The 27,317-nt window shown below is 40.5% G+C and overlaps 1 protein-coding gene across 3 annotated transcripts in view; it reads right to left on the bottom strand.

Moving 5' to 3' along the window:
* Positions 1-18,144, bottom strand: part of tna (tonalli) — a 56,262-nt gene extending 38,118 nt beyond the window's left edge. The window contains exons 1-3 of one of the 3 annotated variants that reach the window (XM_067137743.2): positions 17,982-18,144; positions 12,708-12,932; positions 3,520-3,766 (exon numbers count right to left, since the gene is read on the bottom strand). In XM_067137743.2, coding sequence (XP_066993844.1) covers positions 3,520-3,766; positions 12,708-12,932; positions 17,982-18,004 — 495 coding nt within the window. In that variant the 5' untranslated portion in view covers positions 18,005-18,144. Of the gene's footprint in view, positions 1-3,519; positions 3,767-12,707; positions 12,933-15,737; positions 15,863-17,981 lie in introns of those variants that run through there. The other 2 variants (XM_067137745.2, XM_067137744.2) reach the window with 2 other exon arrangements.
* Positions 18,145-27,317: the final 9,173 nt, after the last annotated feature.

Raw genomic sequence — 27,317 nt, 5'->3', positions numbered from 1 at the left:
ACCAGATTCACTCAGAATTACACGTAAACTCCTTGGGAGAAATAATTACTATTCTGATAAGGTGTGGTGAAGACAACTTAAAAGCATCAGGCTAAAATAAGATACTTTCCAACATCCGCAATGTGAGATTTGTCAGTCTGCTGAAACCAAAATTAGAAAATTTTAACGGGCTGAAAAACCTCACAATTATAGATTAAACAAGTTGAAACTGAAAAGAAATGGCTTCCTCTATAACACATCCACAGTGGTTAATAAAGTATTCATGGTATAAATCATAATTGAAGTACCATGATCAATTCAACAGAATCATGGCAAATTAATTTCAGTACATTCTGTGAGTCTACTTCACTTGTAAATCTACATATCCAACTATACGTTCAACCATAGGGTAATCAAGACCTGATATCACTTCTTTCCAAACCAAGCAGATTGGAAACAACTCAAACCAAACCTATGAGATGCATATAAGTATCTAATCATTAAGGACGCATGAGTTATAAATACAAGATTTTTTAAATTATTTTTTTTTTTCAATACAAAGAATTACTAAACAACGCAGAATAGTGTACATTTGCAGCCATCATTCAGTCGCATGTCTGCATCAACCTTTGAAATCAGCCATTTTTAATCAGTTCTTCACTCCAAAGATAATACAGTGACAAATTTATCAACAAAGACATTCTGGAACCTGAAAAAGAAAAAGAGAGGGAGAAGTCCAGCTTACTCTTGAAGCAGTGGTAAAAGTAGTGTGTGCTGAAATTGAAACTGAGAATATTTTCAGTTTTTAAAAATTTAGTGAATTCATGCAGTCTACCTTATAACACCTTTGTTGCTAAAAGAATGAAAGCAATGAAATCAACTAGACAACGTTAGGTATAAATTTAAATGTGAACTCTTTGGAGCCAAACTCTTTGCAACCTACTTCATCAAGTTTGAGAATGATTCTGACATCCATAACTAGGTATAAGTTATATGAGCATGCAACCTGTACAACTATGTACATATTTCCAATTACACTGCATTTTTTACCCACCCAAAATCTTTCATACATCCAAATAGCAAATTGGGCAGTGCCTAACTTTTATGCAGTAATCTCATTTTATAATAAATTCCATCCCTCTTTATCTCTTTATAAGTACCAATATCATCCCCTGTGCAGACCTAATAAATAATAAATCTGAAGAAACGGCATCACCAGAACAACTTGGCAAATATTTTATTTACTACAACAGTATCTTTCAGATTGCACTATGCAAGTACCATAACAAAGAAAATTCGTAAAAATTGTTTAAAGTCTCAGGTAAATTACAAAGTTAACATCCTTTTCTACTGTGATTAATAAACTATTTGTTGAAAGTTTATTTCCCTAGTCACAGACTAAAAATCAAACCCAAAGTACCGGCAGTCTTCCTAAAACATGATGACTAAATACTGCCCACAGCATCCACAGCCTTCCACCCAACATCTCTCATGTATTTCTTCACTGGAATTTTTCCTTTATTCTTAATTCTCTTTCGTTGTGCTGTTCTGTCATCTCTTCATCGTGGTTTTACTTAGCAGACTTTCGATGGCGATGAGTTTCAGCTTCCAGTGATCCCATTCTGGTGTAAGCTACAGTGAGAGGGCACTGTCTCAATAACTCAAAATAATGCGCAATAAGCAATACATTAAAACAGCTAGGTTAAAAATAAGCATTTCTAGAGTTCATACTTAAATGTAAATAGATAAGACGTAAGTCAGATGTGCTTTTTCAGGTGAAAAGTATGAAAGAAGACAATCAGGCAAGAAAAGTATCTTCGTATTTATTAATGTTTCAAGCAGGTCAAGACAGTCTTAGCAATACTTTTTTTCCAAACTAATCAGTCAATATTTGAATATGATCCAGTGGCGAAGTTAGGAATGTGTTGCAGGAAGGGCAAAATGAAATGTTGTCTATGCTAATAGCTTTTCTAGCTTTAGAAATATTATTTCCTAACAATTACAATATTTCATTTCTTTTTCATTAGGATAAAGTGGCCCAACTCAGTTATCCTACAGCTACAACTGAAGTTTACAACCATTATGAATACAAAGCCATCTCATATTTCCATCCGGAATACATTTGTTTATTATACCATTTTCTTTGCTAGTACTGGATTCGTGTAATATTGCATGCTTGTTCTCATAGTACACAATCATAGATAAAATCATAAATAAAGTTTATCAGTATGATCTGGTCAATGTGATGCCATGTCAGTTCTTCACGGACTAATCCACGAAAGGGCTCTAGAGCAGTGGTGGCTCATGGGTTCATGTTACGAGGAGGCCAGTGATAATAAAATTAAATGCACATATGTATTAGTTGTATGAAATTAGATTAGGTGCATGCTCACAACTAATAATAAAGCCACTGTTTACCACACAAACTTCCATGCTTGTGCTTTACAAGCAGCTCTCGGACCATGTGCATCACATGGCCTGTGATGCTAGAATGGGAGTGGCCTCTGCTGAATTTGAGTGCTAGCATAGGAGGTTGACTGGTTACCATGGCAACGATGACGTCATGCGTCTTGTCATGGCCAGGCAGCACACCTACACCGTCAATAAGGTCTCACTTTTAAAGGCTTTACATCATCAACCAGCGCATGTACCAGCTTACATACTATGTTTAATTACATCACATAATCTTTCCCATATGAATCATTGCATTACATCTCACACTGTACATATGAAAATATTACTTTATTATTTACTATGCGAGAGAAATCCAAACAAAGGGCTATGAAGTTTGGTCATGAACTTCTGACAGGAAATAAATTAGGTCCTCAGTTGGTTCACAGGAAAATCTGAATGCTTCTGAAATACAAGTAAAGGAGGCTGACCTCCCATGCCTCAGCCCAAAAACCTCCTCTGCTCTAGAGACCAGTGGGAAGGTCATCAGTAATGTCAATGGACACTAGCCACTACGTAGGTATTTTTTCAAGTCTGGTTTAGAGCAACCAAGCAAGTGGCCATGCGGTTAGTGTTGCGCAGCTGTGAGCTTGCATCTGGGTGACAGTGAGTTCGAACCCCACTGTTAGCACCCCTGAAGATGGTTTTTCGTGGTTTCTCATTTTCACACGAGACGAATCCTGGGACTGTACCTTAATTAAGGCCACGGCAGCTTCCTTTCCACTTTTAGCCCTTTCCTATCCCATCAACGCCATAGGACCTATTTGTGTCGGTGTGACATAAAGCAAATTGTAAAAAAAAAAAAAAAAAAAAAAAAAAAAAAAAAAAAAAAAAAAAAGTAAAGCTAATTCCAGAGAGTGTATGAAGGACATGTTGCAGGAACAAAATGCATATTTCCAACACTCATTAACTAACCAGTTGAAGTTCACATTTTTTAAAAATATAATCAACCTATGAACATAATACCTCCTGGACTCCCCTTACACTTCGCCACTGAAAGCCATCACCCAATCACATAAGGTCATTTTAAAAGAAGAAGAAAACGGGGGGAGGGGGCTTCATCCTCTGCTGATGATGAAAGGAACTCACCTGGTTAAACTGCGAGTTCATCTCTTGTCGCTCCTGGAGTGCCACAACGCTGGCGGTAGCCGTCGCGGTGGCGGTCGCCGCTGCCACCATTGCTGCTGCACTAAGAGCTGAAGGCGAGGGATGGTATTGTGCACCACCCTCCTGCACCCCGGGGTTACCCGGTCCTCCGCCGGCTGTGCCTCCCGCTGCACTCATCCCCCCACCAGTCGACTGGGGCCCAGGTCCGCCATACCCTCCACCGACACCACTGCACAACGTGGGAAAACCACATGTTAAAAACTCTCATACAGAAAATTCTTTGACCTTCTCCTTGCTTAAAAAAAAGCTATTTTGGTTGGTTTACACTGAATTTGCAAGGAATAAGTGCATACACAATATTAAAGACAAGATCTTACACAAACAACATGCTAGCAGGGACAAGAATGTGTCTTCTCCCCCGACCAAGGTGCAACTGAAATGCTGTCATTCATACTGAAATCAATCTTCAAAACGGCCATCTGTAACTTCAATGCAGATGCCTGAGAGTGCTGTATGCTACTATCGCTGTCATCTCTACCCGTCTCCCAAAAAGACATCGGCACCAAGGCTCTGATCCAACTTAATTGGCAGTCCTAAAGTTCTAAACATTTTCTCAAAAACAGGAAACTCTTCTTGAATTAAAAAAATAAACGGAACGATGTTAAAATATGGTAAGGTCGATAGGCTATATCGTTTTCGCTTAATCCAGCGCTTTGCCGGATCGGGAAAGCAGCAACATTATATGCAGGGGCGGCTCTTGGCTCGTGCAACCCGTGCCGTCGCACGTGTCGCCGCCCAGACTGTGGCGCCGAATCTAAGGTCAGTAAAAGGTTTATTTCCGAAAGGATTCTTTTTGTTTTTACCTCAGGCTATAAATATCGTGAATAAAACAAAAAATAATTTATTAAACTTGGATAGTGCGCCACTACTACTAGCCTATATTACCGTATCGGGTAGTGCAACGGTGCTATAGCGTTAGCATTTGTACCTTCATTTGTATAATTGTATTTTTCGCTTCTATGAAGATAATATTTCCTTCCTTCCCCTGTGCTTCCAAGAAATGATAATGGACTCGTTGGTGGCGCAAGGAACGTCCCCTCCGTCACTCCCCTAGAATTGGAGATGGCCAGACGCAAAACAGCTAGGGGAACCGTGGTCGCCAACCCAAGCTCCAAGTTGAGAGGCCCTGGTCCCCCTTTTAGTCACCTGTTACGACAGGTAGAGAATACCGTGGATGTATTCTACCGCCTCCACTCACAGGGGGTTATAAGTTATTGGCACAAAAAATGGCGTATGGTTTTAGTGCCGGGAAGTGTCCGAGGACTTCGGCTCGCCAGATGCAGGTCTTTTGATTTGACACCCGTAGACGACCTGCGCGTCGTGATGGGGGATGAAATAATGATGAAGACGCCACATACACACACATACACCCAATCCCCGTGTCAGGGGAATTAACCAATTATGGTTAAAATTCCCAACCCTGCCGGGAATCGAACCCGAGACCCCTGTGGCCAAAGGCCAGCACGCTAACCAATTAGCCATGGAACCGGGCAGTTATTGGCACAGATAAATGAACGCTTTAGCATCAGAATAATAAGCAACGCGTGTTTCGATGGAGAGTTGGGTCGAGTCGGTGTGTGGACGGCTTAGCGGGTGGGAGATAAATAGAAGGGGGATAACGTGTTTTACATGGGTACGAATTTGGTCTCAAGCTACCCCTGAGCCTGTGGCCTCAATTAGTGCCCTGAGGTTTTGATACACATTCAACTTCAACACTGCTCTCTGAATCACAAGGTTGCGAGTTCGACACATGTGTAGATACGCTTGACAAAACAAATTAAAGTGGCCTACCCAGCGACTGGCTCCAGACTACCCGTTCGGAATTACAAAATAAAAGAAATTACCGTGTACTATCAAGTATTAATATGCTAATGATGATGTGAAGGAGATTCAGTAGAATAACCTAGCAGGAAATCTGCCAACAGATACTTCATCCACCAAACAAGTATATTGGTTGGAGGCTACTAGCTGCCTAACCGCTATCACCACTCGCACATCCCCCCAAAAAATAAATATTGCAATGACGTTCTGTAAATAATCACAATAATGGATAGCGAAGAACCGCAACCAACGTAGCTAGATCTCTACTTCAAATTTTGTTTCGTACATCAATTTACCAACGGTGAATCGTATAAAATGCGAAGTTGCGCTGTACAAAACTTAAGTGACACTAGCCGATAAGACTTTTAATTCGAGTAACAGTCTGCAGTTAGAGCACTACAGCAATCGTTCGTCTATCTAGTACCATACATGTGGCCAGAAGGCGCCTGTATCATACCCCTCCCTTGACGGTGACCTACATCGGTTATCTGACTTGCTCGCTTCTATGTACTCTCATGAGATTGCGCCCCAAGCGTCTCAGCACGACGAAGCGAAGCCAAGCTGAATTTGCCCGTATCTCGCACAATACTTCGTAGCGGCTACGAACACAACACATTGAGGACGTCCCCACAACGAGGGGGGAGAAGAAAACTACCTGCAAACATCAACTCCCTCCTACCACTAACCCTCCAATCATCGAACAACCCTAAGTTCCCCTAAATATTTAATCATAACAGCTTTCCCTCCACTAGAATCACAGACTGCAGATAATGATTTTTGACAAAAGCAATAAGGGGTTTCTGTTTATCGAAGACTAATCGATATTGATCTCTACAATAAATAAATACAAGACATCTACAGGGCAGAAGGAATTGAACATTTCGCACTTGCGACGCACAATTTACAACCACCATGAATCCGATACAAATCGCCGGTCTGATCTCATTCTTGCTCTGCGAATCACAAGGTCGTGAGTTCGACACGAATGTGTAGATACGTTTGACAAAACACATTAAAGTAGCCTACCCAGCGACTGGCTCCAGATTACCCGTTAGGAATTTCAAATGAAATGAAATCACTGTGTTGTCGACAGACGTAAATTGGGACACGAAGTTAAGAAATATTACGACAATATTGTCAAATTGCAATTAAGGGTTTGCAAGTAAAACATTTCTTCAACTGCCTGAAGCCAACTGATACCGAAAAGAACTACGGTAGTCGCCTCTATGTGCATAAATTCAGATGCTGTTAACCGAACCAAACCGTAGAGACGTTTAGCTAATCAACAATATGAGAACAAGAAATTTGGGGATTTATAAGTTGGATCCGCACCTTTTTATTCCTGGGTGTCCCAATTTTCCATTCATTACTCCAATCTACGACCAATAAACGTCTGTTTAGATATTAAACGCCAGGAACCTTCAGTATCATGTGCTTATTCACCTCCCATGTAGATACAAACCCTGTGGACACTCGTAATAAACATTATGTCTATAGGTTCAATTGTTTCTCAGAAAAGTGTGTGTACCTATGTGGTAAAATACCATGCACTTTTTTTCTTGGCGACTGTACATTGATCACATCCCTTATGAAGAATGACATGTTGTAAAGGTCACAATTATATGAACTTTAATGGCATACTTTGGTATCTTTTCTGGGATATAAACAGAGATAACAACTGCAAGTGCTCCGTAGCACCCCATTCCCGAGCGATCACCTCGTTCGGTTTTGATTTCCTGGCTGGGACAGAGACCAGTTTGTATAAACTGATGTCAGTGTTGATGGGATACAAACAACAGCAAATGTAACCTCGACTATTTCAGCCTTGGCAGCTTCCTAGCTCTCACAGACATATGTACGATATATGCTCTTGAACATTTACGACATCACACTCCATGAAAACTTGTTAGGTCTGCATTCTATTTAACACTATCCACACATACACGCAGATATACTGTAATTTTCTCATGTAGAGACTGAGGACAATGTTGTTAGTAATCCCATGTATTCAGTATGTATGGGAGTGTGGGGACCGAACGAGTTGGCTGCGTAGTTCAGGCCGCGTAGCTGTGAGCTAGAATTCGGGAGATGGTAGGTTCGAACTGCATCATCGGCAGCGCTGAAAATAGTTTTCCGTGGTGTCCCATTTTTATACCATGCAAATGCTGGGGGCTGTACCTCAATTAAGGCCACGGCCACTTTATTCCCAGTCCGAGCCCTTTCCCACCCTTACGTCACCGAAAACCTTCGATGTGTTGGTGTGACGTTAAACCACTAACAAAAGAAAAAAGAACGTGCGTGGAGTCTGCTTGATAACTTGACGGTCTAGTGCGTTGTATGTTTCCTCTGGACGTCCTGACATTCGCTCGGAACTGAAGTGGAATACACCGAAATATATGTCAGGGTGTCATGAATTGAATCCAAGGAGTCAAGGAAACCGGAAAAGCAACAGTGCTGGCCGCATATACAACCATGAAAGTGTTAAGTTCATTCACAAAGCCTGGAATTCTGGCGAAAAACGTGCATATACAGAGGGAATGAGAGAATTTTTCGAATCAAATACAAACCTAAATTCCTTTTCCCTTGTCTGTCATAAATAAAACTTCAACACAAAGCTATATTTAAAATAATAATAATAATAATAATATATTATTATTATTATTATTATTATTGTCCCACTATTTTTACATTTTTTGGAGAACATTTAAAACTGCATTATGTTAAGAGTATGTTTGGAAACACACACAACCTAACAGTTAGAAGGCCCTTGTGTCGTGGTGTTCTGTTGCACAATAGCTGCTACAGATGGTGACTGATACAAAGGAAGAATGCTACGCAAACTGGAGTCCACAGTTATTTTAAACACTGACCCATGAACAGAATCAACCCTTTCAAAACATGTAGAAATACAGTAACTGTCCCACACTAACATTTTAATCGTTTACTGATGTTGAAAATTTTGATCACGTTATACTTTTTACGAAATTATGACAAGGAAACCGGAAAAGCAGCAGTGCTGGCCGAGAATATACAGCCATGAAAGTGATAAGTTCATTCACAAAGCCTGGCATTCTAAAACACTATTTAATAAAAATTATGTGCAAATATAACTATATTTTATACTGCAGATTTCTTTTGTCAGTTTTTGAATAAATACAATCAGAGAGTAATTAATCAGGAAAGGGCATGGCCCAAATTGCAGAAATAACATTAGAAATTTCTAAAAGTAGAAATACACCCTATTTTTTATTAAATTAAAGCATATAATTTTCCAGATTTTTCCACCGACTGACAAAATACAGATAAATAGGTTCCTAGCATTCTGCCAGGTTAACAACACTATTTACCCTCATAATTGACAGTTCAGCAGTAATGGGCTGGTAACTAGGCTGAGGTCAAATTTTCCATGGACAAATAGTTCCAAGGATGAAACATCAGTAAATGAATTAATTTAACCACTCGAGACTTGTATTTCTTTCAAGTAGAACAACTGCCCTCTCAAATGAATAATTAAATTTAGAACTACAGAAACCCAAGTCATAACATCACAAAATGAACATAAGTGAAGCATCTTAAGCCTAGTACCATAAGAAGACTAACAGAAAGAACTATAACTAAAAATAACACATTTTTAAACCACACCATATTTAGTTAACTTTGTTACGAGAACTTCTGGCAGTAAGAACCATGTAGTATATTTTATGATACACATATTAGGGGCCCTTACTTCGAGGCTTTCTAAATTATCAAAAATCAACAGACCCTTGAAACTATAAACAGAAGAAGTTATAACTTAAACCTAAATATATATGCACTAGTACTAGCCTAATATTATGTTGATAAAAATGGGTCAATGAACACTGAAAATTCCACTAACAGGAATGATCTGTAAGCTGAGGCTACTACAAATAAGTCAGCATTCCTCACACATCACCCATCCCTTTTCTGAGAAACTCTCTTAGTATAGTAATTTTCTTACTCTGTCCAACTTGGTGCTCTAATTTTTCTCCCATTCTTTGTAACTAAATGGATTACCCACCTCTTTAGTAATGAACACATGCTCTTCAGAATCTCACTCTGGCTGCTGCAGAATGAGACTCAACAACCTGAAGTTCACAACTTCAGAACACCATTCTAAAGAGTTCTTTTAATACTACAGGTTACTCAGTTAATAGATTAGAGCAGAGTTAAATTTTGGCTACCCCCCCCTCAATCAGCAATGGACTTTAGGACAACAAGAAACCAGCTCAAGGAACCTTGCACCAGAAGTCACAGGTAACACTTAAGGATGATTGATTTTTAAAAGCAAAAAGTGTAAAATGATCCGTGAGCATGATTTGATAACACTCCAGGTAAAAAGTACATTTCATTTCTATGTTTCAACATTCCATGAAAAACCATCTATATTATTTCTCACAATACAGCCCAAATTGAAGAAATTAAATATCAGTGAGAGAGAGAGGTAATTTGGAAAACTAGGCCATCATGCAATGCAGCTCATAACAACGCCCTTTGCCAAAATCAATTGTAATGACAAATTTTCTAGCCATCCTCACTGTTTTCCATGTACTGATTTTCACTTTGCTTCTCAGGATTTCTTCTAACAGGTAATAAAGGACCAGTGAAGTTTGACCAATACAAACTATACTGTGTGTACAAGGATATTTTTCAATTGCATGAATTAGGCAGTTCATTCTCGTTTCAAATGCAAAAACAAAAGCTCCTTTAGAAGAAAGTGGTACCTTTAGCTATCCAACTGATGTTTCACTCAAGACACTACCAACAAATGATACTGAAAAAACAATGAGTGACTTTGAAGGGTGAAGACTCCCTCAAAGAATTAAACTTATTAAACTACGCAACTTCAAATCTCAGAAACCTATAACTCAGAGGCCCTAAAGTTTTATCTGCAGTATAAGTAACATAACACGCAATAGCTGACGCTCTAGTCACAACCAGGTTGGCAAAAAGACAATCATGCTAACTTTGTTATTACATCTAATATGGTACTTTAAACCAATCTTCCACAAAAATTTAGAACCAAGAGAACTGTTACATCTGGGTAATGATATACTGGTAATAACATCAATAAGTCTCATAAGTAAGAAAAATTATGAAATAATTGGTGACTGCAAGCATTGCTTCCCTTAAAAAACAAATTAGCCCAGCCACAATAAACCTATAATTCAGACAGTGAGCAAAGAAAAGCCCTCTGTTGTACATAAAAGTATGTAGTATTTGACAAACAAGTAGGTTACTGTGTCTACTTTAAAAACACAGCAGTACACATTCAATTAAGCAGTTACAAGTTATACCTATTTCTACAAAAACCGTTCAGTATAAGCCAGGGGATATAGATTATCAGAATGCTAATTTCTCAAGAATACCAATAAGCAGGGATGCAAGATACAGGAAATGCAAATATGAGATAATTGAAAATTATATCAGCCAGCCAACCAGCTACCAAAGAAACATATACCTATCAATGTTATGTACTTCTATTATGAAGAGATTATTTATTATAGTTAACCCTGATATTTCAGACATACTACCTGCAGTATAAGTTTGGTTTTTGAAAATGAATTTACTGCATTTCATTAGGTATAATTATATTCACCACCAATCACAGTAAACATATTTTACAATACATTTTCTTTGTTATGTGGACAAGAGTTTGTAAAAAAGAAAAATGAATTAACCTCATAAATATGGGGACTTGGTAAACTGAATACATAAAAGCTAGGTTCAAAGAATATGTGAAATACTATCTGCGCACTTTTTAGTGATAGATTTACACCCTAGTGCTGAAGAGGTCGACTTCGGTTATCTTCGAGATTCGTATTGGCAACCTTTGAAACACAAACTAAGAATCGCTTATCATCGCTGTGCGCCATCTGGCGTACACTTTAAGTACTCGTACTGTTGTTGTTTACACAGCAAAGCCAAACTATAGAATTCATGCTAGGAACACGTTTTGCAACGGGAAATGTTATATAGTATTATATATTGTGTGTGTGACACAGCTGTTTGCTTAAAATAATAAAGGTTTATAAAATTCATATCGATCGATCATATTATCGATTCAATTCAGATTTCATTTCCATTCAGTTGGCAGTATTAACGGAACCCTTCTTACTTCTCCAACGAGTACAAAAATCTATCGCTAAAAAGTGTGCATACTATACTTATCTGGCAAACTTATTAGACCTACAGAAAAGCACAGTGACAGTTTCTAACTTAATAACTGCAACTACAGGCTTTGAGATACTTTTACAAAATACTCCACGGCATTCAAAGAACAAGCGAGTCCCAACAGCTATAGTGATTTTGCTTAACTATTATCCATGATATTACTTTGTACAATGTATCAGGTAGGGTCCAAAAGGCAAAAAACAGACATGGTTCCCTTTGTTGGTGCTCTAAATTCTGTATTTCATGAATATTAACATATTAGACCCTACAAATGAATAGTTAACTCTTCAGAAACTGACTTTTATAACAAATTGAAGCTCACTGATCTAGATTTCTGAGATTTAAATAAATATCCTCATGTAAAGAGATAATTACATAAATTCTACACTGACAATGTAAAAAACATTTCTTCCTCCTGAAGATACAGGCAACAAGACCTGCTTTTTTGATGAAGGATTTCATCCTTTAAAAAGGTCCGGGGGGGGGGGGGGCAAGAGAACACAAAAAATTCACTGGCAGGTCCCAAAATATCATATTAGCTTAACATATGCAGTAGGCCTATGGCAGGCATAAAAAGGTCAATTAAGCATTACAGATTATTGGGTAGCTAATCCACTTAACTCTTGGATTTTCTTTAATGAATACATAGCAGGTGGTTGTAATCTATGGGATAGGTGGCCATCAGAGCCCACAGGAACGACAAAATTAAAACTAAAAGAGATTGGTGAATAAGGGGCAACGGTGCGATTCTCTGGTGTAGAACTAGGCTACAAAATATTGCATGACGACCAAAGCATGAGAATTATTTTAAGTGGCATGCAGCATGGCTCATTTATGTATAGCTGCTGAACGGTCATACATTCGCCAATCCACTCTAAAGCTGCACGTTGAAGCAATGACATCACATAATAAGAATCACAATCATCGCAATGGGGGGTTCTTTCCAAATACCATAATTGCAGCTGACCTCATGACTTGACTATAAAGAACCAAAACCAACTATTGAATCACAACTCTCGCTTTCGTATTACTATCGCACAGTCACCCCTTAACACCCGACAAAAATAAACAAATTAAAACTTTGCGCGCCAACTCACCCTGGGGGTACGCCCTGACGATAGCCGGCCGCGAACGGGGTGCCCTGTTTGGAGGGCGGCCCTTGCTGTGCGTAACCCGCCGCCCCTGGCCCAACGCCGCCCGCCCCCGAGCCCGCGCTGCCCGGGAAGTTGTTGTGGGGACCCGACTGCGTGGAGGTAGTCACTCCCCACACCGTGGTCACCACTGACAACTGTTGCTGCGTGGCGCCGCCCGGCGACCACTCCCTGAAACACAAGCCAACACTCGCGCCTGAAGTTGGCCTAGGTCGCCTACCGTAACTGTAATTTTTTTTAAATATATATAAAACTAGATCAATTCCTCACAAGTCGAACACAATTTTGCCCGGGCAATTTTCCGATTCAATCAGCGATACACATGAAACAGCTGATGCCATATGTGCGGTACGGAAAATAGTTCCACATTCCGATGCATTTATAGTAAAAATTTAAGGAAGGCAAATAAAGCCGTAACATTCCTATACAACGGTTAACACTTCCATGATAAACACAACATCGTAGAATTAGAAACATGAATATTTTCAAACTACCACATATCTTATTCCTCCGGCTGATGAATGAACTATTTAACACAACTCAACTGCATGCCCCATAGCTTACGTTCGAGTTAATTAACATAACTGCAAACTTGCTTACTACATTATACAATCTTAAATCGTTTGAAAAAGAGGGAAAGAAACCACCTCTTCGGCACCATAAGTAAAAACAGTTAGGTTAACCGGGATAAACTACATTTCTCGTGCGACATCGTATTCTTTCCAGGAAGGGAAATCCTCACACTTCGATGGGAGAGCACCACCATGGAAAAACTTCAGGAGAATGTATAGTTAATGACACTGATGTCAAGAAGTATCCGCTTCCGCACATTAACGAGATAAACAGGAGGAAATAAAATAATGTACAACATAATTACGCCCTCAAAGAAAGATAATAAATCACTCACATTATTACGTAAGATTTTTAAAGCAAGAATTTGTTGTTAAATACATTATATGGCCAATTCCGGTATGTTTAAAGGGAATATGTCGAAAGACGGGTTTGTATATCTGGTCCGAGAGATAGCCTACCTTCAATAAATTAAAAATACGGATCACGACTGTAAAAAGTTTACTCGTCGCACAGAGAACAAGAAATACGTTCGACCTGTGGGGATTGACATCATGCAGATTTTATGTTATATAATCTACGTTAAAAAAATAGGACTAATTAATTTATAAATATACTAATAGCACAACTTAAAATTAGCCTTACATCTAACGCTACAAAAGAAACACACTGTTTACGTTCTCGTACATGAAACTAAATCGAACTGTTAACTTTATCACTATAATAGGCTCAGCAATAAGTAATAATTATATCCTATGATCAACAATAAATAGTTTTACTCTAAATAAAACAATTATTCATAATAATTCTCATCATTATACGAAATACGTGCACCAAGGAAACAAAATATCCAACGGTAATCTTCTTCCCTTATATTCCCAAAATTACAAGGGCCTCCGCCGAGTATCTACACCCGATTCAGCAACATGATCACGTAACGTTGTTCATAATTCCACCCTAAACTACAACCTTTAAATATAACACTCGACAGCACCTGGCAATTTTCCATAGGAAAGAGAAAATACAGACGTCCTAGATCAAACTCTACGCAATTTCTGAATAATTCCATGGAATGACGCCCATCACCAGTTAGACACATTTCACTTGCTGTTTATCCCACTAAAGTAGTGTGTTCTAAACAGCGCATTTTACAAAACACGCAAAAATATGATTTTTCCGCCAAATATTATGATTTTAAATTGTCACTGTCCACTCTTCAGATAACACCGATTCATTTATTATCTTGACGAAAGTTAAAATACGGGTCCAACGATAGAAAGTAATTAGTACTTAGATTGAAAGTAACAGCAGCTGAAATGATAGCAGTAATAAACATTGACCTATTCTCTCGCCGAAATCATAGAAATAGTAATGCCAATCATAAACCTATTTTTTCAACTTGATGAAGTAGCGAAAAACTATATGTCGGTAAGTTAACCTAGACCACCCCGATTCCTTTTTGAATTTACTGGACTATTAGGGCAGCTAAAATGCTTATTCTAGAAAAGATATGAACTCAAATTTCTCACGAAGTTTGTAAGCAGTTAAGGGCTACAGTTTATATGCAGCACTCACTTATCCAATAAGCATTTATAACTTACATTTCCTTAATCATTTCGTCCTTTACGGGAATACGTAAATCATTCGTGCGAGATATTAAACGTTTAAGCAAAAATCCTCCCACTCCCGAGATTTAACACGATCTGAGCATTGACATCTATGCTTCCCTCAAAAGCATACTTCTCTTTGATGCTAGCCCACCCAAAATGAAAAATTTGTAAATAAATTAACTTTACACATTGCCACAGAAATGATTCGGATGTTCGCCTGACATTGCCAAGTGCAGTGCAACAACTTGAGGTTGAAAGTCCGTTGGCTTTTTTAAGGCTAAAATAAACTGTTTGGCCGATGACCTAGCTGCTAGGCCCCTTTACACAACAAGCACCACCACCAACATCAAAATAAACTTGTTTTACATGAATTTCTATGCTATCTTTCTCTACAGATCATGCCTATTACACGCTTAATTTAGAAATATGCACATGTAATGCTGGAAATAAAGGAGACACTTTAGAATTTAAAATGCTGTGAGCAGTTCGACAAGTCAGGTTTCATAATTTCTTAGAATTACGAATAATTCAGTTAAACCAATGCACCGCACAGATTGTTTCAACGTTTAGTAAGCTACAGCGTCCCTATCCTAATGCCCATTGCTTAAATGGAAGCCGCAAATTTTCCAACATCGACGTAAGCATATGAACTATCAGTTGGGCATGTATAAAATTAAGGTTTTAATTCCTACGAAAATGTCATCGTCACTTTAGCTTACGCACAGTATTTTGTAAAAGGAAATGTTCAATCGTGGCATGGCCTCTACGATTTAAAAAACTGAATGAAGGAACTCACGTCTGATTTCACACGTGGTCTTAGAAATACAACAATAGTATTCAACCCGCAAGGTAGTCGTAATATACGTTCAGTAGCTGATATAACAGCAAACTTTGGGACTGTCAAAATATCCTACGTATTACTCTAAGCCTCCACAAGTAAGCAGCGCCTCGTGTCCCACGAAAACGGGACCAAACGTTCACTTGTCATTCAGAACAACCTTGACGTGAATATTTCATTTCAGTGGTGTCTCATGCAGAATGTTCATGGCCTACAAAGCTACAGCTACATGTCTATCAGCCGTGGCAAGCAAATAGGATGTATTTAATGTGTTTTATACTACTCACGATCCTTCGCATATGAGGGTCAACCGTACTTCTCCTAGCATGTGAAGTAGTCCTTTTTAAAGTGATAAAGGCCACAAAGAGCACATATGCCCGCATGTAAGTAGGTGGAAATGCTTTAAAATGAGAACAAACGTGCTGAGGAGTATACTGACTTGCCTGGCTGGTGTCGGGCTCTAGCGAACGAACTTCATAACACGGTACCGGATGACAAGCAGAGCTATCATTTATTATTAGCCACTCCTGCGAGCGAATCCGCAGATAGCTCCGCTGCATAGCCACATTCACTTGCCAGAGGCTATAAAAGACGGCTCCCGTAAAACTCGAACGTAATTTGTTCAGCACCTCCGAGAATCAAAGAAAGTCTCTTGTCACGTTCCTTACCATTAATATTTTACAAGAGAAAAATACTCACGACTTGTCCTAGTGTAATGATATAACTTTTATTCGTGACTAAACTGTTACGATATCTGCTTATATCCAGACAGGCATGCTCATGTTAGAATCAGCTATGGGTTACTCCAAGTACCTTGAATTTTATAAAAGCTCGACAGGCATCGCTAAGTCATCTATTAATAGAATTAAAACACCGCCGTGTTTTGAGATTTCATAGCTTTACCTGAGGGAAACCATCAACACGAACGAGTACTCACCGACCAACGCAACCTTCAAAGGATTGATGCCATCTAATCGACATTCATCACAAGCGTAAGTATGGCACGAAAACAAATAAAAACACAGTGTAGGCCTACGTGATGCACTTACGCACCCGTGTGATGAAAAAAACCTTTTTATATCTCGTCCCTCTCCCGTTGTGAAGTTAACAAGATTCTATCATTTCAACTGCAAATATATGCCTAATTATTGGAAGTTTTAATATAAAGCATTTTTCCAGCACTACTTCAAAAGCTACAGAAAGTGATCTAATCACCCGTTATTTCAAAATCTACATCACCACTGGAAAAACCTACCATGATAATATTTTATTATAAATTAAAATTTATTAATAAGTAGGACCATAATTCTGAAGGAATCACTAATATTTACAACACTGACTACAGCATGCGGCATATTCGCTAGAGTGCAGCTTACATGCCAAACATCGGCTACGTTTCAGTTGAAATGCATAGTGCCCATTGTTGGCACAGCTGCTATGAACCGTTCACTTCAACACAAAACACAACACTTCCTCGTGAGTTTCATCCACTGCGCTCCATATGCTGCCAACAATCCGATGACTTAATCAAACATCCGTAGGTACCCTGAATCACTCAATAATCGACTATCACTAATTGTTGATGAATTTCAATTATCATCCTCGCACAGTTTTTCTAAGTCACAAACTATAACACCTGGCAAAATATTTTCCTAGGTTACAGATAATCCAGGCACTCGAAAAAAACCTGCTCTATGTCAATGAAAATACTCAATCACGACACTCATAAATATCACCAGCAAGTTGTACTAGTCAGGCTAGTTGTCGAGAAGTGTCGGCACCTGGTGGCAGGCTTGTAAAGTAGCACACGCTTTATTCACTTGATAAATTAGAACAGCACTTCTCGTAATCCATTAAGAGTGGAGTGAACCTAATTTAAGCCTACCAATAATCTCGTTTAAATGTAAACCGATGACAATGGTGTCGACAGACAACCATGTTTACAATCACTTAACACAGTTAGCGACACTTTTTATCACTTCACTGTTGTAAGAAGATTAATTTAGGAACACTTATGTTGTGTGGCAATCCAATTAGTTTCCACTGTAAAGCACTGGCTGTAATAACGTAATCCAAACGCGTGGGTCGACACAAGGAACATAAACACTGTCTTCAGGTCGAACTTTTACTATCAATTATCCTCAACGCCTAATATGTACGTGATAATTTTAGAAGTAGATATATTTAAGACAAATAATCTACCTGTAGGAAGTATAGCCCAGCATTGGAACACACACATAAAGATGTTATGAAGTTGACGAAATCCTTTACTTGTATACGTGCGTGCAAGCACAAACCAAAATAACACTTCAAACTTTATCTACATGTACATATAGCACCACGAACGGTTCGCCAGCGCGTGCGATCGCTAAACGGCTGAAGGTAAAACTGTCCGCCTAAGCTTGGTGAGAGGTTGTTGAAGCTAACGGAGGAGGAGGTGGAGGAGGCCTCGGTAGTGGGGGAACTCGAACGAGGGGAAGGCAGATAGGGAGGGTAAGGAGAGGTACCGCGGAGGGGGGACTGCACCGGTCTGACCCGGTCTTCCCCTCCCTTGCATTCCTTTTCGCCCTTCGGACGGCCACAATATCGGTTATAGCTACACAACGTTGCCACATTGTGCGCAGAACCAATCCTGTGGATCAGTGTGGGTGGAGCCTCGGCCCCCTTCCTCTCCGCGGCTCTATCAGCTAGGGTTCACGCATGTTCGCGGAGTACATTGCAGAGCGGACAACAGTCGGAGAAAGGTCGGAAATGACCGAGGACCAACTGCCGGTTAGTCTTTCATAGTCTCAATATTCACTCTCATTCACGTTTCCTATCACTTTACGTAACGTTCTGATTACCTATCTGGCCTTCCTCGTGGGCGAAATCCAATACTTGTATAAGTACGACCGGCAAGATACGTTCTAAGAAAGACTCAAACTGAGTGGTTCGATTCCAGTGTGGAATTCCCACACTTTTTGAAGGTGCATGGTGATTTATACATAATGTTATGGAACTCGTCCCTGTAAAGGAATTAACGTTATCACAGCCCAGAACATAAGAGATTTCATTTGACATGATTAGAGCGTGTCCATTTTATAATCCACTTATTTGGGTAAGAGATATCCATGGTTTGACATCACCAAATATCCCCGGCCCCCTAGCTAAATCAGCAGCATGCTGGCCTTTGGTCCAAGGAGTCTTGGGTTCGATTTCTGGCCAGGTCGGGAAACTTAACGATCATTGGTTAATGCCTCTGCCTCGGGGGTTGGATGTTTGTGTCGTCTTCACCATTAGAATTCGTAGTAGGTAGGTCACAGACGCACAGGTCGCCTACAGAGCATCAAATCTAAATACCTGCACCAGGCCTCTCCGTCTCTATTGTGATTCGAACCCGAGTTATTAGTGAAAGGCCCGCGGAACTGGAATTACCTAAGTCTTTGAAAAGCCGGGATGAGTGGCTCAGACGGTTGAGGCGCTGGGCTTCTGACCCAACTTGGCAGGTTCGATCTTGGGTCAGCTCGGTGGTATTTGAAGGTGCTCAAATACACCAGCCTCGTGTTGGTAGATTTACTGGCTCGTAAAAGAACTCCTGCGGGGCAAAATTCCGGCACCTCGGCGTCTCCGAAAACCGTAAAAGTAGATGGTGGAATGTAAAGCCAATAACATTATTTATTAGTCTTTGAGAAGTATCACCAACTATGCCATATGCATCGCTAAAAAAAGTGCGCGCTAAAACAGTTGTCATGTTAGCAGCATACAATAGTAGATCGAAAGTATCTTTATATTTGAGCGATCACTATTCTTTTAGCTGGCTGTGGGAGCGCTGCTCATCACTATTAATCTCACATCCAGTACTATCTACTATATAGTACTACTATCTGTATTCCTTTCATTTCACAGAATATTTGTGTATTCATAATTTTTTTCACTTCACTCCGATATTGATTAAATAAGAACTAGCGTAATAAGAAAGATGAATATACCGAGCTCGATAGCTGCAGTCGCTTAAGTGCGGCCAGTATCCAGTATTCGGGAGATAGTAGGTTCGAATCCCACTGTCGGCAGCCCTGAAAATGGTTTTCCGTGGTTTCCTATTTTCACACCAGGCAAATGCTGGGGCTGTACCTTAATTAAGGCCACGGCCGCTTCCTTCCCACTCCTAGTCCTTCCCTGTCCCATCGTCGCCGTAAAACCTATCTGTGTCGGTGCGACGTAAAACAACTAGCAAAAAGAAAAAAAGATGAATATGACCGTGCGATTAGGTGAGCGCAGCTGTGAGCTTGCGTTCGGGAGGTAATGGGTTCGAATCCCACCGCCGGCAGCCCTGAAGATAGTTTTCTGCGATTTCTGATTTTCACACCAGCCAAATGTTGAGGCTGTACCTTAATTAAAGCCACGGCCACTACCTTCCCAATCTTAGCCCTTTCCCATCCGTGCATTGCCAAAAAACCTTCAATGTGTTAGTGCAGCGTTAAACAGGTAGAAAAAAACTGAATATGTTAAAGAAATTAAGCGCAAGAGAATTACAATAAATAGCCTGCAGTTTTAAGTTCCTCGCAGAGCCTCAGGATTGACGAATGTACTCAAATCTGTCCTTTATACTATTTAATTACTTTGTTGAACGTTAGCCTAACCTGGGTTATAAGATTCCAGCTCGCTTCATCACCGTAACATAATGTTGACTAGCAAAGCGTAGAGCCAGAAAGATCTTCCCTCTCGCTTGCACCTAACCAGATGTTAGTTGAGATTGTGTTCAATAGAACTCGCCTCTGTCTACATGTGGCGATGTAACCTCGAGATTCGGACGGTGAGGAGGGGAAGGGAGGGAAGGGAAGGGCAGGGAAGACTCTTGGAAGTATCAGTGGAGGAGAGCAGCGAGCTGAGCAAGTCTTGTGTATTGTGACGAGTGTTGGATCAAGCCGGCCAGCCGCCGCCCGCTACTCTGTTGGTAACAAAAGTTTATATTTGACCGGGCTGACGAGCGATGCGCAGCACAGTTGACCCATATGCCAGGCTAAGCCCAAGCGGCCGAGGGAGATGCACGGGCTTTTGGCTGCGTCTGTACGTCAGCAGCAGTCAGCCGTTTGGCTCGTGCGCGTCGCGCCTGTCTCCCCTCCCTCTCCTTCGCATTCCCCTTGTCTCACTTTCTATCTCTGTCCGAAACGCTCTATCCTCGTCATCCTTCCTCCTTGCCCTCCCTCACACGACCCCTCTTACTCTCTCACTTTAGCAGCCATTGCCTCTGTTACGGGTTCCAAGTAGGCAATACTCAACTTCCACAAAGTTAAATCCCAAACTAACAAAGGTCAGTTGATAGCAAGCGAAGATAATATAAAATGTTTATTCACTGTTGCAGTATTACCTATGGCTTGTCATCAACTATCCCTTTGTTAATCCTGAGGCGTAGAAATAAATCACATTGTAATTACTGCTGAAGCTGCGAAACCTACGGCTGTGGAACTTGAAAACAGAAGGGTGAGTTACCCGTTCTGAAATATATCGGTCCTTTTATATAAATTAGAAAGAAAACTGTTCCCATCAAAAGAACATTGGCATTCCCAGTCCGATACATTACTAATATAAAAACCATCTGCTTTTCGTTCAAATTAATTTAGTCGTTACGGATCAATAGTCGGAAGAGCTCTTTATTACACCATTGTCTACGTAACGTGATTCTTTTCTGGTGCAATAGAGAGGAATTAAAGTATACCGGTGCAGGCCGAATGAACCTCAGAACCATGTGCCTCTCCAGAAGTGGAAATCTCCTTTATAAATTTGTCGACTTCCTGGCTGGGAATCGAACCCATGTCCTTCCAGGTGAAACGAGCAGGCCTTTACCGCCGCTTCGGCTAGAGAGCCCTTATTTTGCGTTGCATCCTCAGCCCAAAGGTTGATCACGACCCGAACAGTTCCGAGAGAAATGAAGATCAAGGTAGTTAATTACCCCATGCTCTCCTCACTAAGCCCGAAAGTGCTATTAGCCTTCGGTTCTTAAGGCCCGTAAAAGCCTCTAAAAATGATCAAAGAGGCACTAAAAATAGTTATATTGTACTTTAGTACAATTTCACGTATTTAAAAATAGCCTATTGTATGCACCCAAAATATATATTTACTTACTCAGATAATAATTATAATAATTTAATTAGTACTTTATATAGTCACAAATACAAAAAAAATATTGTGGTTAGAAACCACGAAAAACAATCTTCAGGGCTGCGCGACAGTGCAGTTCGAATCCACTATCTCTCCGATGCAAGCTCATAGCTGTGCGTCCCTAACCGCACGGCCAGCTCGCCCGGTGATGCGAAGACTGGTGTATTTCTTGTGCTTGAGATAAGTAAGAAAATAGAGGAAATACTTTCTCCTAATTATCAGAGTTTTGTATTGGTCACTTGTGGGCTTTTATCACTGACAATAAAGAATACATGCACTAATTAAGAAAACATTTTAAAATGGTCTAAAAATTCTTCAAAATGTTATATATTGACCGAAAACCTTGAAAATTAAGATAATGACTGATCATCCCAAATCGACAAAAAATGCAAGATAATGCAAAATAAAGTCCACCTCTGTGGTGTAGTGGTTAGCGTGATTAGCTGCCATCCCCGAAGGCCCGGGTTCGATTCCCGGCTCTGCCACGAAATTTGAAAAGTGGTACGAGGGCTGGAACGGGGTCCACTCAGTCGCGAGAGGTCAACTGAGTAGAGGTGGGTTCGATTCTCACCTCAGCCATCCTGGAAGTGGTTTTCCGTGATTTCCCACCTCTCCTCCAGGTAAATGCCGGGATGGTACCTAATTTAAGGCCACGGCCGCTTCCTTCCCTCTTCCTTGTCTGTCCCTTCCAAACTTCCCATCCCCTACAAGGCCCCTGTTCCGCATACCAGGTGAGGCCGCCTGGGCGAGGTACTGGTCCTCCTCCCCTTTTGTATCCCCCGACCCAATGTCTCACGCTCCAGGACACTGCCCTTGAGGCGGTAGAGGTGGGATCTCTCGCTGAGTCCGAGGGAAAAACCAACCGTGGAGGGTAAGCAGATTAAGAAAGAAATAATGCAAAATAAAAACTTGCTATTATCGTTTGTTATATCGGATGAATTTCTATACTACTGAGCAGCGACCTAACGCAAAGGGGAAAAAATATGGCATTTGAACAACATCCGCCCCCTAATTATTGATGGGCTATCCCTCGTTGACGAATATGATTGTCTTCCTGGAAATGTTTTTGTGAGATCTTTAATTAATGACTGTAAAGGCCAATCCTAGAAACGCAGATTTTTCCGCATTTTTAACACACATATGTTCAGTTAGGCACTGGCTGTGTAGTTTGGTTTTTCTTCAAGAGCTCCTGTTGTTTTCTTGCATTGCGCTTGTCAATTTCTGTTCTCCGCCTTTCTTTCTCGAAGCGCTGAGTTCCTCCCCAGACATTACGACGCCAGACTGTGCGGTTACGTGCAGTAGCTTCCCAGTTGTTAGTTTTGATTTTACATTTATTCATGTTGATTTTTAGCGCATCTTTGTAACGCTTTTTTGGTCTTCCAAGTTTTCCATGACCATCCTTTAGCTGGGAGTACATAATTTGTTTTGGGCGACGGAATGCAGGCATGCGAACGATGTGGCTGTCGAGCGGAGTTGGTGCTTGATAATCATGGCCTCAATGCTAGTGGAGTTAGCTTCTTCCAGAACACTGATGTTAGTGCGTCGATCTTGCCATTTCACCCTCAGGATCCTTCTCAGACAACGTTGATGGTATTTTTCCAGGCATCGTATGTGCCTTCTGTAGGTAGTCCGCGTTTCGCATCCGTATGTAGCCTAAGAGATGGTATAACGGTAGCTTTGTACACATAAAGCTAGGTCTGAGTGCTGATATTATGATTATCAAAGACCCTTATCCGAAGACTACCAAAAGCCATACTAGCACATTTGAGGCGGCGTTGAACCTAATCATCAATACTTGTATTTGCTGAGAGATGGCTGCCGAGGTAGGAAATGTTCTATGTTCTTCAGAACTTTGCCTTGGACTGTGATTGTAGGACATACGGAGGTGGACATGGGTGCAGGCTGGTGAAGGATCTGCGTCTTCTGGATGTTACGGCTTAGAACAATTTCCCATCAACAAATATTGAGAACAGAATGGGAGCTATCACACAACCTTGCTTCACACCTGCTGTGATTTCAAAATTTTCTGCAGGGTTATTGTTGACAAGAATCATGCCTTTCATATTATCATGCAGCAATCTAAGAATATTTATGTACTTCTGAGGACAGCCTATCCTTGCTAGGATCTTCCACAGGGCATCTCTTTTAACCGAATCAGAGGCTCCGGCAAGATCTATGAATGCCATGTACAGAGGGAGATCTTGTTCTTTGCATTTCTCCTGCATTTGTCTAGCATAGAAAATCGTATGTTTTGTGCTGCGATTGGGTCGAAATCCACACTGAGTTTCAGGTAAGCAGTTTTCAGCGAGAGGCATCAGGTGGTTGGATATAATTCGAGCAAGTATTTTCCCAGAAATAGAAAGAAGGGTTATTCCACGGTAGTTACCACAGTCAGTTCTGTCTTCTTTTTTGAAGATTGTAACTATCAGAGCATCTCTGAGATCAGGAGGTATTGTTTCAGTGTTCCATATTTTGACTATGAGCATTGTAGAGATGAGAATTATAGACACTAAAAACAGTTGAAATAGGCAGGCATATAGGCTCTTAAATCAGCCAAAATAGGCATTTAAGTAGGCAATTAACGTGTGAAATAGGCAACAAAATAGGCATGAAATATACGTCTAATTTAATAACACACTCTATTACTATAAAAAGAATTTACAACAAGTGACTTTTCAATGTTTTCCTGTCTCTCCTGTCATCCAGGATGTTTTTTTACTGATAGAAAGAGTCTCTCAACATCACAGGAAGTGATTCGACAAAATTTCAATGAAGCCACTTCATCTGGTTTTAGTTCAACAGTTTCATCTACCTCACCTCGTAGCACCCTGGCTACTTTTACCATCGCTTTCCATCCTGGATTCTGCTGCAGGACTCTATGGAACGTTTCGCTGACAGCAACTACCTTTCCAGAGGTTCGGTCAAAACTTCCCCTGACTTCTTCCACAATCCTAAATGACTCCACCAGGGACATGCCACTCTTCTCCAACTCGGTGATTGCTCCCGGCAGCTTGTTGAAGTTTGAAGATGCTCCTGTTTATGCAGGGAGATATTAGCTCCCACCATTGCAGTGCATAGGTCTATAGAAAATTGTTGTTGGTCGCTGTTCACGGTGGACTAGTAGAAAAGCTGCGTTGACACAGCTTTCTGTACTCGTGTCAAATGTATCGCAGTATTTCTATGTTGATCTATATGGTATTTTTTCACATTTGATCTGAAAAATAATAAAATTAAATTACAATATTCCTATATCTTATATTTCTACAGCAGGGCTAATTGGCAATAATGCTTAGTATATAACATGCATTTGTTTCATAAAAAAGAAAAAAGACTATTAGAGGTGGTGTTTCTAGAAGTACAAAACTTTAAAGTAGGAACAAGAGAATCCGTAATTTACATGGAAATATGTCCTCAAAATGTTTTCTGTTATAATCTGGCAGTTTCCTGTCAAGTTCATCGGGTGAAAAAATAATAAAAATGATGTGAAACGATACCTGAGTAGCGTAGAGGAGAGATCCTTCCTATATGCTTGTCAGGGACTCACTAAGCTGCCCCTAACAGTATTCTTACTTATATAGAAGAATTAAAATGGAGGCACTCTAAATCTCAGATTTGTGAACATTTTATTTGTTGCTATTCGCCGGCTTTGGTCAGTAGGGTCAGCTGTCATGAAAACTATTTTCTGGTTGTCTGCAATAGGTCCTGCATCACCTGTGCTCATAAGACTGCCGCCCTTGTTGAAAATTAGAAAACCGCGTAATTTGAAATTGTTGTGACATGCGCCCATAATCTCACTTTTGTCACAATTTAGAAAGACTCTAGATGGGATGCTAGAGCTTACCCCCCCCCCACTCTCTTTGCTTGCCCCCCCCCCCCCCAGCATTACGGTTACTAACCGGACCTCACCAATCCAGACCAACGGTCTTTTCGGCCTGGTCTTGTAAACATAGTCTTGGCAGCCTTATAAAACATTCTGTGACATCGTTCGAGCCGTGCCATCTTGTAGGTCTAGCCTCTGTGACACTGTCCTAGCCGCACGACATTCGATCTTGAACCTATGTTTCGCGAAGGCTTAGTGGAAGCAGAATAGAGTTCACTAGAGCCTGGTGAAAGTTACTCACGATTTCTTAAAACTGCATTTCAGTTGTAGTCCGCTTCTGTGGTGTAGTGGTTAGCGTGAGTAGCTGCCACGAAATTTGAAAAGTGGCACTAGGGCTAGAGCGGGGTCCACTCAGCCTCGGGAGGTCAAATGAGTAGAGGTGGGTTCTATTCCAGCCTCAGCCATCCTCGAAGTGGTTTTCCGTGGTTTCCCACTTCTTCTCCAGGAAAATGCCAGGATGGTACCTAACTTCCTTCCCTCTTCCTTGTCTGTTCCTTCCAATCCTCCCATCCCTCTACAAAGCCCCTGTTCAGCATAGGTGAGGCCGCCTGGGCGATGTACTGGTCCTCTTCCCAGTTGTATCCCCCGACCCAAAGTCGCATGATCCAGGACACTGCCCTTGAGACGGTAGAGGTGGGATCCTTCGCTGAGTCTGAGGGAAAACCCGACACTGGAGGGTAAACAGATTAAGAAAAAAAGAAAGAAAGAAACGAAAAGAAAAGTTGTAAATCTCTATTTTCATAGGAAATGAATCAGAGTTCAAATTACCGATTTTTAATTTTCATCCACTCTGTGACAAGAGACCACTGACGTTGTAACTCCTCGTTCAGTAATTAGCAATATCAATTATTGAAAGTTCACGACTAATACAGCATTGCAACAAAACAACTTTCCATAATACGTAAATTAATAGGCGTATAAATGCTACAGTGAAATGCGATCGTAGTTAAGACACAAAAAAAGATAAAAGGAACAGACGAACTTACCTCTTTACAGCAAGCTTGGCAGAAGACTACCCTTCCATCCGTAGTGAAATTGGGATCCCCTGTGATCCACCGCTTCAGCCAGTAGGACTTCGACGATTTTTCTTTGGGAATTGCCACAGACACACTTCTTCTTTTTCTTATTCTTATTCTTCTTCACAATAATTTACAACACGTTCTGAAGATAAAACGTACGCGTACAACAGTTTACATCGAGAAGGAGGTAGAGGGGATATGGGTTGTGCAACGTAGTTCGACGTTGATAGGTTCTCGCATATGTTATGGAAGGTTGGAAGGGTTGAAGACTTCGAGGTCAAATTGTTCCTTGTTTCTCCTGATGGAAATTTCCCAAGAACTATTTATGGTGACTTCTAAGAATTCCCATTTTTGTTCGTGGGCTAAACAGATATCGAGAAATGAGAAAATAATTATGTCGAGCACATGCACTGGAAGAAAATCGGTTTCTTTAAAATAGATTCAAAAGGCATCAAATAGGCAATTATACTCCAAACAGGCACAAACCTCTGAAACAGTCAT

The sequence above is a fragment of the Anabrus simplex genome, chromosome 1 (assembly GCF_040414725.1).
Source record: "Anabrus simplex isolate iqAnaSimp1 chromosome 1, ASM4041472v1, whole genome shotgun sequence".
NCBI lineage: Eukaryota > Metazoa > Arthropoda > Insecta > Orthoptera > Tettigoniidae > Anabrus > Anabrus simplex.
The sequence above is the reverse complement of the archived record's forward strand: the minus strand, read 5'-3'. Positions and strand labels throughout refer to the sequence as shown.